This window comes from Pteronotus mesoamericanus, unplaced genomic scaffold (genome assembly GCF_021234165.1).
Source record: "Pteronotus mesoamericanus isolate MK-2021 breed Mesoamerican mustached bat unplaced genomic scaffold, CSHL_Meso_final scaffold_232, whole genome shotgun sequence".
Classification (NCBI taxonomy): Eukaryota; Metazoa; Chordata; class Mammalia; order Chiroptera; family Mormoopidae; genus Pteronotus; species Pteronotus mesoamericanus.
In genome coordinates this window covers 4,624,128-4,643,834 of record NW_026555311.1, presented here as the reverse complement: position 1 = coordinate 4,643,834, position 19,707 = coordinate 4,624,128, and the positions used below count along the sequence as shown (strand labels likewise).

The window sequence follows — 19,707 nt, the reverse complement described above, 5'->3', positions numbered from 1 at the left end:
GCTTCCTTTTAACAACTTGTCCATGGGAGAATGACAAAGAAAGAAATACTACATGAGTGAGGTAAAAGTTTATAATTTGTCAAGTGCCTACTCTGAAAGGTCCTAAAGAAACTTACTGTCTTGTTGAAGTGGGTACAAATACATTATGAAAAACTACTGTGTCCTGGATGTCTTCCAAACCTTGCAAACACTTCCAAAATTTAAATCATCTTTCTTCCCAAAATGACGCATATTCCTCTATTCTCTAAGGGCAAATTCATTATTCATCCAATCATGCAAGCCATTTTCCTGTCTGCTAACTATCCACATCAAGTCAGAAGGAGAACTGTGTTGATTTTACCTTGGTGTGCCTCTTGTATACATCACCTCCTTTCTGTTTCCATCATCTCCACTTCAGGGTAAGCCCTCATTCTCTCTCGGCCCACGTTATTACAGTGGGCTCTAGGAACTCCGTCCGATATGTCTCTCACCATACTATCAAAATTATCTTTCTAGAAAACAGACTTAAGCATGTTGTTTCCCTGCGGAAAAGTCTTTACCATCTTACCATCCCCTGGAGATGGATTCCTTATCATGGCTTCACCCTGAAGCCCCAGCTCTTATTTCCAGCCTCATCTCCTATTTTCCAATATCACATTCTACACTGTCAGTACATCAGACTATTTGTAATTCCTCAAATATACCAAGCAATCTCACACTCTTATTTAAATTGTACATTTTCCATGCAAACAAATATACATATTCGTTTTATATGTATAAAAAATAAATATATATATTTAAAAGTATGGGAGTAATCCTAACAAATCTGGTCATGTCAGAGCATAGCTATCATGTTAGGGGTGTATTTTACCTAAAACATAAGTCTCTCTTCCTTCAATGTTGAGCTCCTAAAATCTATTTACTAGAGCTTTATATCAATAGTGGATGCTACTTTAAAAAGTTAATTCAGAAAAATTCATTGATGTAATTAATTGAAATAAGAAAGTAGAAGACTTTACAAAGATAAAATTAGAAGAGCAAGTATGAAATGGATTATAAAGTCAAAAATGTCATGTTTGGATTTCAGTTTTAGCACAAGCCTTCTTAACATATTAGAAGTATTCCTGATTCTCAAATCATTCTGCTTAGCAATAGCCATTTCTATCAATTTGAATGTTGATTTTAATAAGCAAACTATTTTTTAAAATATTTACATCTTTGTCCCCTTCCCAGAGTGTTCCAGGGAGTATTCTTTGTGTAATTAATCCACCATGACCTCTTTGTTTTTAGCCATTGTGTTCTTTTATTGAAGGATTGATAAGCACAAAATTATTTTATCCATTTGATAAGCTTCTGCTAGTAAAAAATGTAAGTCACAAATTACAGGACACTTATTTACATTTCCCTTTTTTTTCAGTTCATGCATTACAGTGACATTCTGTGTTGGGCAACTAAATGAGAATTAGGCTTTGGGGTTTGGATCTAAATCAAACTCAACTCTTTGACCTAATATTTCTTCTCTTTTTTTTCTCTACCTTCTGGGCCTAATTTCTCTGTGTTTACATTATATGCAAATATGTTTCTCATTAGTGTTTATTTACTACCACAGGAATCACTTTGAACTCTTCTAATCCTAGTGGAAATTCTTTTCTCAAAATAAACCCGGATCACATTGGGTTTTATCGTGTAAATTATGATGGACCAACTTGGGACTTGATAGCTACCAATCTTAACACCAACCACACGGTAAGAGTAGCAATGACTGTGAATTGTTTTTTGTTCTAGGAACAGCATCTTAACACTTTAAGAGTCACATTTCTTACCTCTTTTTCTTCCTCTTCCCAGGAATTTTCTTCTGCTGATCGTGCAAGTCTTATTGATGATGCTTTTGCCTTGGCAAGGTGGGTTTTGGAATGAGATTAGATCATTTAAAATACTGTGGATTTTGTCATAAATTTTTAAAATGAAGTACAACAAAATTTAAGAATTAATTTTAGTTTAAAATATCCAAAGCCACTATTTACAACATTATTGTTGTAAAAAAAAATAATTAGCATAGATTGGGGGAATGGGGTAGTAACTATAGTAACTCTAAGGTGTTTTTTTTCCAAGTAGTCTAACATCAGTAATTCAATGGGTATTTGCTGAATTTGTGGCACTTTTGTAGGAGCTAGGAACATAGCTGACTTTTTTGCTGGCCATGTAGTGGCTTCATACTAGATATGAGCAATGTACCAAGAATGAGATGCCACTTCCTCAGGATCTCTCCAAAGGCCCTTTACCTGGTTGGGTATCTCTTTTACAGACCTCTATATTTCCTCACAATGTTATACTGTCATTGCTTATTAACTGTCCATCTCACCCACCAAACTGTAAGTATCATGAGAATAAGCACCCAGATGATAGTCCTATTCATTTTATACCCAGCTCCTGGCTGTGCCTGGTCATAGTAAATGCTCACTACACATGAGCAACTGTGTGGCTGGAAGGATAGCATAATAACGCTAAGACACAAGAGAACTATTTTACACAGGCTTTCTAGGCTACTGGAAGTCAGAAATATTCTTGACACTTTTTAAGGGGGAAAATTGCAGGGTTACAAAAACAGGTCCTCAGACCAGATTAAAATCCTGGTTCTGTATAACCTTGAGTAAGATTCTTAATCTCTTTCTGGCTCCATTTCTTTATTAGTAAAATGGGGATGACCTTCTATGACTCTTGAGGAATAAATGAGGTAATGCACACAAAGCACAGAAAACCTAACTGGCCTGTAACGAGTGCTCAATAAATTGTAAAATGCATCCACCATTGATTAGTAGCAACATGGAAGCATTTAGAAAAGCTTTTCTGAATTTGTAATGTAGATTCCCTTTGTAGGTAATAGATGCTATGACTCCCTTTAGTGAATCTCCAAGTTTAATCTCCTGGGTATATAACAAATTAATTATAGCCATTGCCCCTTATTTGTGGTTTTGTTTTTCATAGTTTCAGTTACTTGTGTTCAGCTGGAGTCTGACACATAAATTTTATTACAGTATATTGTTATAATTGTTCAATTTTACTATTAGTTACTGTTGTTAATCTCTTACTGTGCCTAATTTATAAGCTAAACTTTATCACAGGTGTGCATGTATTGGAAAAAAACATATAAATAGGGTTTGGTACTCTCCACAGTTTTCAGGCATCCACCGGGGGTCTTGGAACATATCCTAGAAGGGGGAACTATATTGTATTTTCATTATATTACAGTATGTCTGTCACTCATTTAGTAAATATTCATTGAGCACCTACTCGGTACCAGGCACTGTGTAGACCTGGGAAATTATAATAGGTCCCACTTAGAATATTTTTTCAGGAAAACTCTCCTGTGAATACATAATGACCTTTTCCAAAGCTTAGCATCTTTGCTGTTAAAAATTACACAGAACTGTAATACCTTTATAGCTTAATTCCCATCACAACACAATGCACACAGTTCTCTTTGCTTTAAGAAGTGAAAGCCACTTGAACAGTTATCTCTGAGGAACCGTGTATAAAGCGTATAACTCACACAAGTGAAAGATTTTCTTGCATTTGCTCAGCTTCTTGGCCATAGCCCCATAAAATTTTGAAGAGCTGCAGAAAGAAAGAAAATGAAACAAATTTGAAAACCAAAAAATTTGGAAGATCATACAAAAACCAATCCAGAAAAGACCTAAAATATGATCCGAGCTATTCAGCTATTGTCCAATTTCTTTCTGCAACACATGAGCAAAACAGGACTCAGAAAGGAACAAACTCTACCAGTTTTAGTTAGAGATGGGTCCAGACTGTCTGAAACTTTAGGAGGAAGAAAAGGAGAAGTGTGTATTTAAGTAGATAAGTGCCTGCGGTAGGGCTAGAATTTATGCAGTTCTACTCATGTAGAACTCAGGTGTTCAAAAAGAAGTGTATCATGTTGCATAAGCAGGACTAAAAGGGCACATCTAAAAGTGAATGCATTCTTGATTCCCTTGTCCCCAAATTTGAGGAGCTAGTACTCCTATTGTCCTGGATGGAATATCCAGCCAGACACATTTGTTAAGATATGGTGTAAGAATTCACCCAGTCACTTTGGGTCAGTCCCCCAAACAGGCTCAGTTCAATTGTGCGCCCAGCCCAATGAAATCATCAAAATTTTCAACTTCATTTAAAAGTTCCTCCCAACCCCCAACTCTGGCCCACTTCAGGTCAGCCCCCTGCAGTGGGAACAAGGGGTTCAGTTCCCTCCCCTTCCCTGCATGGAACATCTGCTTCTCACTCATTGTGCTGCCTCTGGTTCTTCCAGAGTTAAAGCAAGAAGAGCAGGTGAAAGGAGGATACTCCTGACATGCTGTCTGCTTTGGCTCCTCTCTGAACCTTGAAGATGTTTAACATTGACTCTTCTTGTGTGGTGTTTCCATGGGTTTTTGCTGCTCACATCCACTCCATGGCCAAGGGTGTTTCCCCTGAAGTTACCTGAGGGGCAAGTGACTATCTCCAACCCACTTCTGGTCCATAGCAAGTATTCATGTATCCTTTGCCCTGGTAAAGTCTGAAAGGACAGGCCACTCCATTGTCCCACTACTTCAGTCTGAGGTCATAGCACTGGCCAAACACGGCCTTTCATTCTTTAGATTTCTCAGGGTGGGATGTCAGACACCAGGCCACTCTGCCTCCATGCCCCAGGATACACATGTAAATTCTTCAAGTGGTCCCATTAAAAGCTCCTTTGTTAGGCTTGATGTGAGGGGACAACCCCACAGTAGTCTGACAGCACTCCCAAAGCCTTCTCCTAAAATGTCACTCTCTCCCACTTAGCTATTTCAGCCTGTTCATAGGATAGTGGTGGCTTATTAGCCAAGGATCACAAAACCTGTTTCTGACTATGTTAGCTCAGAGTTTGTGGGCTGCATCTTACTTTGGAGTGTAGGCCAAAGGGCCTACTTTTGGGTCCTTGTCAAAACTGAGGCAGAAAAAAAATTCTTTGTTGTACACCTGTTACAGTAGATTTTATCCTTTTCAATAGCTTACACTGTGCTCTGCAGCCCGCTGTGCGCTAAAGCCAGGAGAGGGATAAAGACGAACATAAGGGAAAGCAGAGAGCTGGCTAACAAGCGCATGTGTGGAAGCAGGAGTTTCTGGGTGAGGGAGGAATGGCCCAGAGGACAGCTTAAAAGACTACCTATGCTAATGACACAAATGGAATTCCGGCCAGGTTTGAAGGATCAGTGGCTCCAATGATATGCAAGGTGAGGGCCAGGTTAGCAAATAAAGACTACCAGGGGAGCATCAGCCATGCCGAGATTACCCGCTTTACCGTATTATAGAAAAGTGACCAAAGGACAACGCAGGACTGGATAAGCAACTTTCTTACCTCCTCATGGACAGCCCTTTTTAAATAATAGGGAGAAGGAGGAAAATGGGAAAAGGTAAAAAGGGGCCTGACTGCTTTAAGCCAGATATCTGAATTTAATTGGCAAGTTAATGTTGAGAGACCAGATACATGGGAACTGTCCGAAGCTCTCCACACCACCTGAAGGCTTTGCTGGACATGAGCACATGGGATCAGTTCCATCCACCCAGGCACCTCCCTTAATTGTTCTAATGTCCCATTCCAGAGCCGGGTTTGACAAGACACTAAGCTTAGCCCAGGCTTCTCTGAGAAGGACCACAGAGCCACACCCAGGGGAGCGAAAACACACCTCTGTTCCAGGACTCCTCGTAGTTCCTGCGTGCCTCAGCCCTAGACAGGAGAACATGAGTTCCGTAGGAGGGCCTCTTTGTCCTCTTCTTCTCCATCAAGTTTGAGGGGGGAACTTTTTCTTTAAGTTATAGCCTCTATCCTCTCTACTCTATGAATTATAAGAAAATTCTATGGCTTGAGTCCTTCAGGCTAAGTTCTCACTATATAAATGGAAAATTTTGGAACAGAGAAAAATCTCAATCAAGTCTGGCTTTCAGAACTGTTGTTTGCTACGGATTTAAAAAGAAATGAAAGTGAAATAAGAATGCTGTCTTAGGTGGAGTTCCCTAGAAGCCGAGTCTGAAATGGGAGGTTTCGTATGTGTGGTTATTAACAGAGTACTCTCTTGAGGTAGAGAATACAAGATGCAGGATGGAACAGGGGAAAAAAGCTGAGCAAATATATGGTCTGATCTAGAGTCTAGCTTTGTCAGATTCTACTAGGGAGCTATGAATTGTACTACAGAGTGGGACTAACTAGAGGATGGCTTGTTGCCTTCCTGAATCAGATGGCTAATTAATGGTCAAGAGTAAGGGTTGTATAACTTCTTAGGCAGGATAGATGTATCTGGCCTGAAGAAGGTGGCACCAGGGAGCCAACATAGGGCTGTAAAGAGATATGGGTCGGGCACTATAGAAGTCTTTGTTCTGAAACACCAGTTCTTCGCATGCAGTCCCAGCGGTATCAGCATTGCCCAGCAAGTTGTGAGCAATGCAAATACCTAGGCCTTACTCCAGACCCACTGACTCAGAATTTCTGGGAGTGAGACCCAGGAGTGTATGATTTAACCAAAACCAACTTTCCAATGTTGCTCATATAGGCTTAAATTTGAGAATCATGGTTCTAAATGGTATTGTTTTTCCTCTGAGGTGTCAAATACAACTGACTACATGGGTAGGAGCTGCAAAGTAACATGATTTGTGAAAAATGAAAAGTACATTATCTTAATTCTCAAAATATTATATTCTGTAATATCAAGCATCAAAAATCCACTCCCATTTCAGTGTTGTGGCCTTATGACTCAGACTTAAAAAATACAAGTGGCCCTGGCTGGTGAGGCTCAGTGGATTGAGTGCTGGCCTGGGAACCAAAGGGTTACTTGTTTGATTCCCAGTCAGGGAACATGCCTGGGTTATAGGCCAGGTCCCCAGTAGGGGGCGCATGAGGGGCAACCACACATTGATGTTTCTCTCCCTCTCTTTCCTCCTCCCTTCCTCTCTGTCTAAAAATAAATATATAAAATCTTGGGGTAGGGGGAAGAAAAGAAAACAAGTGACATTGAAGTGAAACTACTGCATAGCTATCAAGTATGCTGGAAAAATAAGATGTTGGGACAGGATATTGATTTTTCAACATTTGAATACGTTATACTTAGTGAGGGCTTCTAACCTTTGGATCATCAGATTCCTTCCTTCTATTAATGGTACCCAAATAACCAATTCTTCTGGTCCTAGTAACCAAGATCCTGCTAATATGTTCACCTCCCAGAAATGTGCAGCCCACTTGATTTCTGACCAAATTATCTGCCATTCTTTCTAAAATTTCACTAACCCCTTTGTTAATTTCATTCTTAGAGCAACAACTATTCTTCAGTACTATCCTAAGAGAACACTGATTGGACTTAATTGTTTCTTTATCCTCCTCGGAAAATAGAGAATTGTTAAAATTAGAAAATTATCAAGTTTTAAATGTCAATACAACATTCTACAGTTTTTTTACTTAACAAATATTCTCAATAAAACACTCCATTTCTCAGTATTATTTATACTTTTATTAAGAGAGGCTGAATGCTTCAAAATATAACTCCTAAATCAGATCAGGAACTGAGACAATAAGAGAAATCAGCTCTTTGAACTGAAAAGAAAAGTCTGTATCATATTTCATTAGTAAAAATCATATGATACCAAAAATTTTTATTCTTATTTATCTCTCCAATACTAGTCTATCCTCTAATCAAACTCTTAGGGAGAAGTCAAGATATAATTACATTATTCTTTAATCACAAAGTGACTTGAAAAATAATAGCACTCAATGCATCATTACTAATTGAATAATTTAAAATTTATTTTTAATTTAAAATTTCAACATGTAATTTGGAAAAATAAGATTTCCATAAAATTCTTTCTAAAACCTAGGCTAAAAATTGAAGCATGGCAGATTCTAATAATATGATTTCAAAAAGTTCTAGAATACTTTCTAAAGAGGAAGAAATGGGATTCTTTAAACTTTGAAATGTCAATAGTAACTTCAAGTTTTCTGGAGGAACAAAGTTTATTTTTATTTAGTCATATTATTGGGAAATGTATAAAACAGGAGGTGTGTTATGGGAAATATTAGTTGGAATGCTCTAAACATTCATGATTTGTGAGTACAGTTATTCATGTTTCCTCTTCATTTCAAATGCAACTAATTTCATTCAGATACATTTATACTGATGTATTTGTCTATTATAATTAGTTTATAAACCTAACATTTAAAAGTTTCTATTCATCAATATTAACCACATAGCTAAATGGCATTTGTTTTATCTCAAATTTTGCCACAGATTTCTCAAATGTACATCTTAATGTTTTATCTTTCCATTTACTATTGAATGTTTGAAAGCATAATATATCATTGTGAACAAAACTATTTGAACTTAAAAAATACATGTAATGGAAGGATTCTCATCAACATTGAAATCTGTAATCTCCATATTAGTTCTTTCAGTTAAAAGAAAGCTAATTCATCTTTTTAATTAACTGTGGTTTGTTTTTCCTTTCTTAGAGCTCAACTTCTAGATTATAAGATGGCTCTGAACTTGACCAAATATCTCACAGAAGAAGACGACTTCTTACCATGGCAGAGAGTCATTTCATCTGTAACCTATATTATTAGCATGTTTGAAGATGATGAAGAACTATACCCTATGATTGAGGTGCTTGTAATAGTATACTGTATGAAAGTAAATGTTTAGTCATAAACAGAATAGGAAAATTTCTGAGAGAAGGAGCTCCTGGGAGATAAAACTTATCTTCCTTGCCAAGTGAAGTCAAAGGAAAGTACAATGACTTGACTAGTCATAGCAAAGAGGTGCTATTTCTTTTTCCATTTTTATCTTATTTTAAATTATATTTTATTGATTATGCTATTAGAGTTGTCCCAATTTTTCCTCCTTTGTCACACTCCGCCTAGCACACTCCTCTCCCTCTGTCATTCCCCACACCAGTTCATGTCCACGAGTCATGCATATACTTTCTTTGGCTACTCCATTTCCTATACTGTACTTTACCATCCCCATGGCTATTCTGTAATTACCTACTTGTACTTATTAATTCCATCACCTCTTCACTCATTTCCCCACAAACCCCTCCCATCTGGCAACCATCAAAATGCTCTCAGAATCCATGATTCTGTCTTTGTTCTTATTGTTTGCTTAGTTTCTTTTTTAAATTCAGTTGTTGATAGATATGTATTTATTGCTGTTTTACTGTTCATAGTTTTAATCTTTTTCTTGAATGAGTCCCTTTAACATTTCATATAATAATGGTTTGGTGATGATCAACTCTTTTACTTTATTCTTCTCTGGGAAGCTCTTTACCTGCCCTTTGATTCTAAATTATATCTTTGCTGGGTAGAGCAATCTTGGCTGTAGGTCCCTGCTTTACATGACTGAATATTTCTTGCCAATCCCTTCTAGCCTGCAAAGTTGCTTTTGAGAGATCAGTTGACAGTCTTATGGGGATTCCCTTGTAGGTAACTAATTGCTAAGATTTTGCATCTTTAATCTTCTTTTTATAAATTTTTTTTATTTTAAAAAAATGTATAAATCATATTTCTTGTATTACAGTTGTCTCAGTTTTTACCCCTTTACCTCCCTCCACCCATACCTCCCTTACCCCCCTCTCCCGCAGTCAGTTTCCACTCTGTTGTCCATGTCCACGGGGTCATTCATACATGTCCTTTGTCTAGTCCCTTCTCCTTCTTTCCACCATTGTCCTCTTCCCCCGTCCTCTCTGGTCACTTTCAGTCTGCTCCATGTTTCTGTGCCTGTGGTTTATTTTGCTCCTTAGTTTATTTTGTTGAATAGAGTCTACTTATAAGTGAGATCATATGGTATTTGTCTTTCATTATCTGGCTTATTTCACTTAGCTTAATATTCTCCAGTTCCATCCATGTTGTCACAAAAGATAGGAGTTTCATCTCTCTCTCTCTTTTTTTCTTAAATGCAGATTGATTTTATTTATTTTTTGAAATGTCAAAGTTAATTATAAAATATTAAAAAATTTAAAACCATTATAAAGTCACAGCAATTAAACCAATATGACATCAGCACAGAAGTAATCAAGTAGATCAATGAAATACAATGAGCATTCTAGAGACAAATGTCTGTATCTGTCTAACAATATAATGTGTGATTAAGTTGATATTTCAAGTCAATGGGTAAAATAAGGCTTATTCAACAAATAAGGTGCATGGACCACTATTACTTGAAATAAAAGAAATATAGAGCCCTGTTTGACACATTATACAAGAACTATTCAGATGAGTTAAAAATCAATATGTAGGATCTAAGAAGCTTTAGAATAAATTAGAACTAATATTTTTCATGACCTGAAGTAAAATATTCAAACCCAGAAGCTATAAAGTAAATATTGACAATATGACTATATTAAACATTTAACTATGTAGTAATATACATATAAAAAAAGTTAAAGTTAAAAAAAGTTAAAATAGAGTAGAAAAGTATTAGCAACACATCTAAAACATCGTTAATGGGTTTGTTTTTTTTAAGGGAAAAAAGTTCTACAAGCCTTTAATCAATAAATGAATAAAGAATACCAAAAAGTCATTTAAAGCTTTTTTTAAAAAAATAATAGAAATAGGCAAGAAATATACTAAAACAAGTTTAGTTTCAACAAATAATGAAGGAACAATTAAAATAATATCATTGTCACAATCAGATTAATAAGTATTAAAAGTATTAGTAAAATCAAGTATTGGCAACTATGGAAGGAACTGGATATTCATAGAAACTTTTTCTTCATCTTAAAACAGTCCCTTTAGCATATTTTGCAGTGCTGGTTTGGTGGAAGTATATTCTTTTAGCCTTCTTTTGTCTGGGAAACTCTTTATTTCGCCTTCCATTTTCATTGAGAGCCTTGCTAAATAGAGCAGTCTTGGTTGCAGACTTTTGCTTTTCAATACTTGGAATATTTCTTGCCATTCCCTTCTGGCTTGCAGTGTTTCTGTTGAGAAGTCAGCTGCTAGCCATATCGGGGCTCCCTTATATGTTACTACCTCTTTCTCCCCTTCTTCCTGTAGGATTCTCTGTTTGTCTTTGTTATTTTCCATTTTAATGATGATGTGCCTTGGAGTGGGCCTCATTGGGTTCCTCTTGAATGGGACCCTCTCTGTTTCCTGGACTTGTGGGACTTTTTCTCTCCTCCAATTAGGGAAATTTTCCATCCTGACTTTTTCAAACAGGTTCTCCATCCCTTCCTCATCTTCTTATCCTTCTGGTATCCCTATTATTAGTATTACATTTCAGGTTGTCCTGCATTTCCCTAAATGCCTCTTCATTCTTTTTGAGTCTTTTTTTCATTTTCTTGCTCTTTCTGGGAGCTTTTTTCTACCTGTTCTCCAGCTCACTGATTTGGTCCCCAGCTTCATCTAGCCTGCTTTTGATTCCTTCTACTGTGTTCTTTAATTCAGAAACTGTATTCTTCATTTCCTCTTGTGTCTTATTGATAGTTTCTATGTCCTTTTTCACTCTGATATAGTTTGCAGTAAGTTTCTCGTAGTTTCCCTGTAATTTTTGGTAATTCTCTCTGAGCTCACTGAGCTCGTTGAGCTGCCTTAGAACAGTTGTTTGGAACTCAATATTTGATAGTTTACTCGCCTCTATTTCATTTAGTACTCTTTCTGGGGATTCCCCCTTTCCCTTTGAGTGGGGTGTATTTCTTTGTCTTCCCATTATTTGTGAGACTCTTCTCTTTTGCTTCTGATTCTTAAGTTGATCTGTCTTGATTTCCTGACCCTGTGATGTGAACTTCTATCGTAGGAGACTGCTATTTTTACTTTCTGGATCTGACTCTGATGATCTCAGATGTTGATGCTGTCTGACCTTAGTCTCTTCGAGACTTCCAGGAATGTACTGTGTGGGTGTCTCCTTCAGCTATTAATCTTAGTCACTCTGCACTTAGCAGGGTGCCTTAGTTCAGGGCGGGGCGGAGTCCCTCCTGGGGGTGGGGTTATTGGGTCCACTCACACTGCTGCTGAATGGGGGAGGAATCTGCACTGGGATCCCGCTGGCTACTCTCTCCATTCTCTCCCCAAAGCCTCTGTCCCCAGTCTCTCCTCAAGTGTCACCAGACGTCTCTGCGCCCCCTTTAGCCAGGGATCTACAGTCTGTGGCTGCCACTCTGCACTCCACAGGCAGCTTAGACAGCACAGGGCGGCGTGGAATCCCACCTGGGCGTGGGGCTATTGGGTCCTTTGACAGTGTTGTCGCTCAGGAGGAGTGGTCTCTGCCTGATCAAGATGGCTGCTGCCTCATGGGGGCTGAGTCAGCACCGAGATCTGCTGGCTACTCTCTCAGTTCTCTCCCCAAAGCCTCTTTCCCCAGTCTCTCCTCGGCCGTCTCTAACCCACTCTGCCCCCGCCTTTGCCGGAGACCAGGTAAGTGGCTGCAAATAAAAATTTATGCGTTGGCCCTTTAAACAGTTCTTTTTCTCTCCAGCCACCTGTCTCTGGCAGAGAGCAACCCTGCCACTTTTTGCAGCTGGCTGTTTTCTGTGTACTTTTTGGGCTCTGGTGCTGTGGGCTAGAGATTCCTGCTTTTGGTTTATACCCCTCTCTTCTCAGGGGTACCAACTGGCCCTTTCAATATCTTTCTGGTGCTGCCACCCGTGGGTGCCCCACCCGCCTTCTCAGGTCTGGACCGACTCCTTACCAGTTAGATTGCGCTAAAGCCCATTCTTGTCTCTGAGGTTACAAGGCTCCTCTCTCACCACTGTTCAGTTGTTTATTCCAGGTGATTTCTCCCTAATTTAGTTGTAATTCCAGGCTGGTCCTGGGAGAAGGTCAGTGTGACTTCCACTCACTCCTCTGCCATCTTGATTCTCTATGTATCTTTAATCTTTGGCATTTTGATTATGATGTGTTTTGGAGTTGGTGTCTTTATATCCATCTTGTTTGGGACTGTCTGTGCTTCCTGGACTTGCATGTCTGTTTCCTTCTCCAAATTAGGGAAGCTTTCTTTCATTATTTTTAAAAATAGATTTCCAGTTTCTTGCTCTTTCTCTTTTCCTTCTGGCCCCTCTATGATTTGAGTGTTGGAATGCTTGAAGTTGTCCCAGACGCTGCTCATGCTGTCCCATTTTTTTTCTTGTTGTTATTCTGGTTAGTTGTTTTTCGCTTCCTTATGTTCCAAATTACTGATTTGATTCTTGGTCTCATACACTTACCATTGATTCCATGTAAATTGTTCTTTACTTCAATTAGTGTATCCTTCATTTCTGACTGTATCATTTTTTGTTGTTGGAGTCCTCACTAGCTTCCTTGAGCATCCTTACAACCAGTGTTTTGAACTCTGCATCTAATTGATTGCTCATCTCCATTTTGTTTCTTTTTCTGGAGTTGATCTGTTCTTTCATTTGGGCCATGTTTCTTTGTCTCCTAGTTCTGGCAGCCTCCCTATGTTTGTTTCTATGTATTAGGTAGAGCTGCTATGACTCCCTGTCTTGGTAGCATGGCCTAATTGTAGTAGTTGTCCTATAGGGTCCAGTGGCACAGCCTGCCTTATCACCCCCAAACTGGGTGTACTCGAGGTGCTCATTCTGTGAAAGCTGAGTATACCCTTGTCTTGTAATTGAGCCTTGATTGCTGTTGGCAGATCAATGGGAGGGACTTACCCAGGCCAGTCAGCTGCAAGGATTGGCTGTGACCACTGATCACCAACCTCTGCCCTCTGTGGAGGATCAGCTGTGCAGGGGAAGGGTGGTAGCGCTCCAATATGGCCTGTAGCTGTCCACGGGGTATGCAGGCTCTGGGGTTTTCAGTGTGGTGCAGGCCAAGTCACTTCACCTGTATTCTGCTTTGGGCTATCCTTCCTGAGCTATAAAGCAATCTGAGATGGCTGCTACTTCTGCTGTGCTTGGAGCTCCCTGGTGAAGCCAAGCTGTGAATCTAGGCTGGCTGAGGCTAGTCTTAGTCCTGGGGCCATTTAGCAACAGGTACAGGGGATAGGGATTCACTGAGGCCATCTGTTGCTTGTTTGAGAGGATTTAGGAAGCTTTGAAGCATGAGCCAAGACACACCATCATGTGGAAAAGCAGCTTGGGTGGGCCCATAAGTTGGGTGGGACAGATATTTTGGGGATCTCCAGGGCCAGGCAAATAGTGTTAGCCAGGATGATGGAGCCTTAGATATGGCACCATCTTGCTGGCTTTGTGGCTCTGTTCAGTGAGTGTTGAGAAAAGGGACAATGGCCTCTGTCTACCTCTGTCTCTGGGAGAACACAGTCCCCAAGCTCATGCCTTGATGCCAGATACTTCAGTTTCTCTGTGTATGCCATTTGTGTCTCTCAAGCTGCTACTCCATGATAGAGTTCAGAGGGTGTGAGTCTGAGTAAGTCCATGTGTGGGTTCTTTAAGAGGAAATGCTTGGGACTCCGGAAGTTTCTTCTGCCAACTCAGTCCCCACTAGTTTTTGCAGCCAGTAGTTATGGGGACTTGACTTCCTGGCACTGGAACCCTGAGCTGGGAGGCCTGGTGTAAGGCTGGGACTCCTCCCTCCCGAGATATCTTTCCCAAATTTTTATCCACCACACGCTGGTGTGTGATCAACCTGTTTTGTGTCTCCGCCCCTACCACCAGTCTGGATGGATATGGTTTTTAATTCCATAGTTGCCAGACTTCCATTCAACTCAATTTCTGATGCAGCTGAGTGATGGTTTTTCTATATTTTAGTTGTAATTTAGTTGTGTGAGAAGGTGAGCTGTGTTTACCTCTGTGACCATCTTGAGCAGAAGTCTGCTATTTTTTCACTTTGAAATGTATCAGTATTTCTGGTTCAATGTACAACTTAAAGGTATATATTGTGTTACAAGAAGTATAATAATTAATATTTTATTTAAAGTAGGCTACATTTTGCCCTGACTGGTGTGGTTCTGTTGGTTGTCCATCATCCTGCAAAGTAAAAAGTTGCTGGTTGCATTCCTGGTCAGGGCATATGACTGGGTTGTGGGTTTGGTCCTCTCAGTCGGGGCACATATGAGAGGCAGCCAATCAATATTTCCCTTTCACATTGATGTTTCTCTCCTTCTCTTCCTCCCTTCCTTCTCCTCTCTCTAAAAAATAAATAAAGAAAATCTTTTTAAAAAATAGGCAGCATTTTAAATCATAGATACTATTATCCTATTTTTAACTCACATAAATCCTATTTTTAATGAATTCTTCTAGGTCAAAATGAATTTATTCTTCCTAAAATATAACATTATATTTCTTTATTACTACTGTAGTTATTTTCACATTGAGATTTTATTATAAAATAGTCATTCTAAATACTTTGCTTTGTGATTTCTGTAGCACTTTGGAAGACACTTGTAATTTTAAACAAATTTTGGATTAGAATCCTTGTCTCTTCCACCTGGTAAATGAAAGAACTTGGACAAATGGTATAATATTTGTGAATCTTAATTTTCTTTGTACAGTAAGAATGTCAGCACTTAGCTGCCTATGGTAACGGGATAGTTAAGATTATATAATATAAATGTCCTTTGTTAATCCAAAGACAATATACAAATATTGTCTTGAGCAACCTTTTTAGTGCAGTGAGTATGTCAAGTGTTATTCTCTTTCTTACAAGTGTTAACTAAGAATTTGAAATAAAACTTCTTTCAACTTCTTACCCAAAGTTTTATAAAACACTAGAGAATGTTCAGGATATTCTTAGCTTCAGGATTGAAGCAATATTGCAATGTGATAAGAACTGAATACATCCCTTTCCTAATGAAAGATCTGAAGTTCTCTGAACTACTAGGAAAAAAGGTTACAACTTGGAGGCTGTGGATTATAATAACTGAAAGACTGTTGATAAATAAAAATGATTACTGACTCACTGTACATGGTGCTTTTATTTCAGAAATACTTCCGAGCTCAAGTGAAGCCAGTTGCAGATCGTCTGACATGGAATGATACTGGAAACCACCTTAATAAGTGATTTTTTTATATTTTTTAAAACTAATATCCATTCAATATCTGTTTGTTTGTTTGTTTGTTTGCTTTAAAATGTGTTGGAAGTGCTTAAGGCCTACCTTATGTTTGTTTTCTAAGGTTGCTCCGTGCTTCTGTGTTAGGGCTCGCATGTAAGTTGGGAGACAAAGAAGCCTTGGACAGTGCTTCCAAGCTATTTCAGCAGTGGCTCACTGGGACTGTAAGGTGATTGTTCTCCATGTTTTCATTTATAAAAGACTTTAAACTGTGAAACAAAAATTAAATTTTTTGAAACACTCTTTATCCTTCTAGGATTCCTGTAAATATCAGGCTTCTGGTGTATCGGTATGGCATGCAGAACTCTGGCAATGAGTCTTCATGGAACTACACTCTTGATCAATACCAGAAAACTTCATTAGCTCAAGAAAAAGAAAAACTGCTGTATGCGTTAGCATCTGTGAAGAACATTACTCTTTTGTCAAGGTAAATTGGAGCTTTTTTTTTTTTTTTTTTTTTTTACTTCTGTGAATGGTATTTGATGGTTTATGTCACAGTCTATTATAGATGCTACTGAAGTATATTTTTTCAAGAAAATCTATTAAACTTATTTTCCCTGCAAGAGACAAACTATCTACATAATAGTGGCTTAAACAGTAAATAAATATAATCTTATTTGAAAAAATTCCAAAGGTAGGTATACAGTTTTCAGCTGTGTGCAGTGATTCAAATTTTCATCCAGGATCTAGGCTCTTTGTCTATTCAGTCATCCTCAACATGTTGGATGTCTCATGACCTCCAGAGTTCCAAACATTTTGTCTTCAAACATATGCTCATAGTTCAATGGAAGAAGGACAGTAGCAAAAGAATCCCTCCTCACAAGGCTTTTCTTTTATGTTAAGAGATCAGTTCTTTCTACATCCCCTCATAATACAGAAGTGGATCACACTTGATCATTCTTGGTCATACTCTGGGTCTACCACATAATCATATGTGGACTAGGATGAACTTGCATTGTTTGACTGACGGCTCAGTCATGCTACTCTGGAGCTGGGATAGGAGTCTAGCTTTTCTAGGATCAAGGATAGCTTGATCCAAGCCCAGAACAAAACTAGTTTCTGTCAACTGAGGAGTGTCTGTCACGATATGCATACACACACAAATAAAGTGTATTTACATTTCACTCAGAAGGTATAAAGACTTCTTGAAGCTCATATGTGAATCTTCTCCTACTCCACACCTATGCCACAAGTCACTAACTTCTGCTTTAATTCATTTTTTACTTAGTATGGTTTCTGAGTTATTTACTTTATTAATTTAACCAAATCTTATGTCATTTCTTTGTATAGGCATATAGATTGTGGGACTAAAAATGAATAAGACATGATATCTACCCTTGAAAAACCTAAAGGTTCATGAGAGAAACAGAAAGTAAATTATAAATTACAAGTACAATAACCAGTTTGTAAGGACTACCAGAAAACGTCTGTATCTGACAGGGTCAACAATACACCGGGATCATCTTGCTTCAAGGCTGTATGTCAGTTCTCCTGCCCACTGCTCTTTAAGATAATCTACCAAGAACTCGATCATCTTAACAGTCCACAGAACATCACACAGATCTATTACTTGGGGGGCATTGTGCTGATTATATCTGATGAGAAAATTAGCAAGTACTTACATGCCTTACTAGGTTCTTGTTAACTAAAGGGTAAAATACAAATTGCACAGAAATTCAGGGACCCACCAGCCCAGTGCAGTTTCTGGAAGTTCAATGGGCTATATCATGTTGAGATATTCCCTCTATATTCAACCATGGCATAAATTTAATACAAATCTATTGATTTGGTCATATAATCTATTGACTTGGACTTATTTGCATTATACTATAATTATAGCCAACTAATCCAACCACATAGGTTACATTAAGAGATTGTTTCTTACAATCAGTGAAAGAACAAATGAGACTTAACTGTTATCCCACAGAAAATTAGACTATAAATATTTTCCCTTAACTTACTGGCTGCTTTTTTATAGGTCAATGGGATAATAGGCAAGTGGGCAAAATGTGTTTATTCAATAGATAGAATTCTTTTTTCTTTTTGTTGTTTATTTATTAGGGTGACATTAGTTAATAAAATTATATAGGGCTCAAGTGGAGAATTCTATGATACATCACAAAGAGTCAAATCTTCTTCTGTCACCTTATATTTGACCCCTTTTACTCTTTAAGTCTCCCCACCCCTCTTCCCTCTGGTAACCACCATACTGTTGTCTCTGTCCATGAGTTTTTGTTTGTTTTTCTTGTTTGTTAATTTGTTGCTTTCAGTTTTATATCCCACATATAAATGAAATCATATGCTTCTTTACTTTTATTGTCTGACTTGTATTTCTTAGCATGGTATTCTTAAATTCAATCCATGTTGTCACAAAATAATTAATAGTTAAAACTGTGGGTTTTTATTGTTTTTAGTACTTCCAAAATAATTCAAGTTTTCATGTTTCTGTGGTTTACAATTTACAGTCCTCAAAAGTATAGGTTGCTTTTTAAAAAACAGTGAAATATTTTAAAATTTTTTAATTGTGTTTTATTATTTGCAATACTTAATTAATTTGGTTGGTTGGTGCCTCAAGAATTGAATTACAAGAATGAAAGCTATGTTCTACTGGAATTTAGCTAAGAATGACTGAACATTAAAAGTTCATTTTGAATTTTTGGCTTCTCTTAGGTATTTGGATTTGCTCAAGGACTCAAACCTTATTAAAAGTCAGGATGTGTTTACAGTCATCCGATATATCTCATATAACAGCTATGGGAAGAACATGGCCTGGAATTGGATACAGCACAACTGGGAATATCTAGTCAACAGGTGGGATGATCAGATAATGGTTTGTTGTTCTCTTTATTGGATACTATCTACAACTCTTTCTTTTTCTCTTTACTGTACTTTCTCTGACATTTATACAGTATCTGAAATGACATATTATCATCGGTAAAGGATCATGGTATTTTCCTTCCAGGGAAGCAATATACTAATTAATTTTCATCATAACTTATTTTTGGAAAGTATTCCACCTCCTGTGTAGAATTATGAGATCTGGAGAGATGCCTAAATCACATTACTTCTAGTTTGGTTAAAACAAGTTAATATAATTCTGCCTGTTGTGATAATACCTAGCATAATGATAGGCACATATTTAGTTCTTAATTAATATTTAATGAAAACTAAATGAGAATTCCTGGACTTGAGTTCACATTAGAGCCATATATCTTACTGGGCTTATATGAATGATAAATTTTATCTCCCTTGACCAGATAATTAAACTTCAGGTATTTTGAAAAGTTCTTAAAGAGAAACTACACTTCCCAGGTGATAACAGTTTTAAAATGGAAAATAACAAATTAATTAAAGAGATGCTCTCTCAATTGCTTAATTTCTTCAGCCTCCATACAAAAGAAATATTGCTATTATTGGTCCTGATTCTCTAAATTTAATGCTTATTTCCATTAAAAAGATATTTCTTTGACCCAGCATAAAATAAAATACAGGTTATATATCCCAAACAAATGTGAAAACCTTTGCCACCTGAAATCCCTGCACCAGGAAAAATCCTCTGTTATCCTTTTTGGTCTCTTCTGTCTTCCTGTCAACACTGCCTGATTGACTGCCTTATCAGAAATATTAACTATGACAACTTTTATTTATATTCTCTTTTCTACCCTATAATTTACCAGCGTGCCATTACTGTGATTCTCATCTCCCATCCTCTGAGATCCAGATTAAGTCTAGC

General features: G+C 37.7%; 1 protein-coding gene across 1 annotated transcript in view; it reads left to right on the top strand.

Moving 5' to 3' along the window:
• Nucleotides 1-19,707, top strand: part of ENPEP (glutamyl aminopeptidase) — a 90,416-nt gene that overhangs the window by 59,850 nt on the left and 10,859 nt on the right. Inside the window, exons 12-18 of the mRNA XM_054591619.1 lie at nt 1,589-1,725; nt 1,825-1,880; nt 8,489-8,639; nt 15,848-15,921; nt 16,039-16,143; nt 16,231-16,401; nt 18,645-18,785. Coding sequence (XP_054447594.1) covers nt 1,589-1,725; nt 1,825-1,880; nt 8,489-8,639; nt 15,848-15,921; nt 16,039-16,143; nt 16,231-16,401; nt 18,645-18,785 — 835 coding nt within the window. The remainder of the gene's footprint in view (nt 1-1,588; nt 1,726-1,824; nt 1,881-8,488; nt 8,640-15,847; nt 15,922-16,038; nt 16,144-16,230; nt 16,402-18,644; nt 18,786-19,707) is intronic.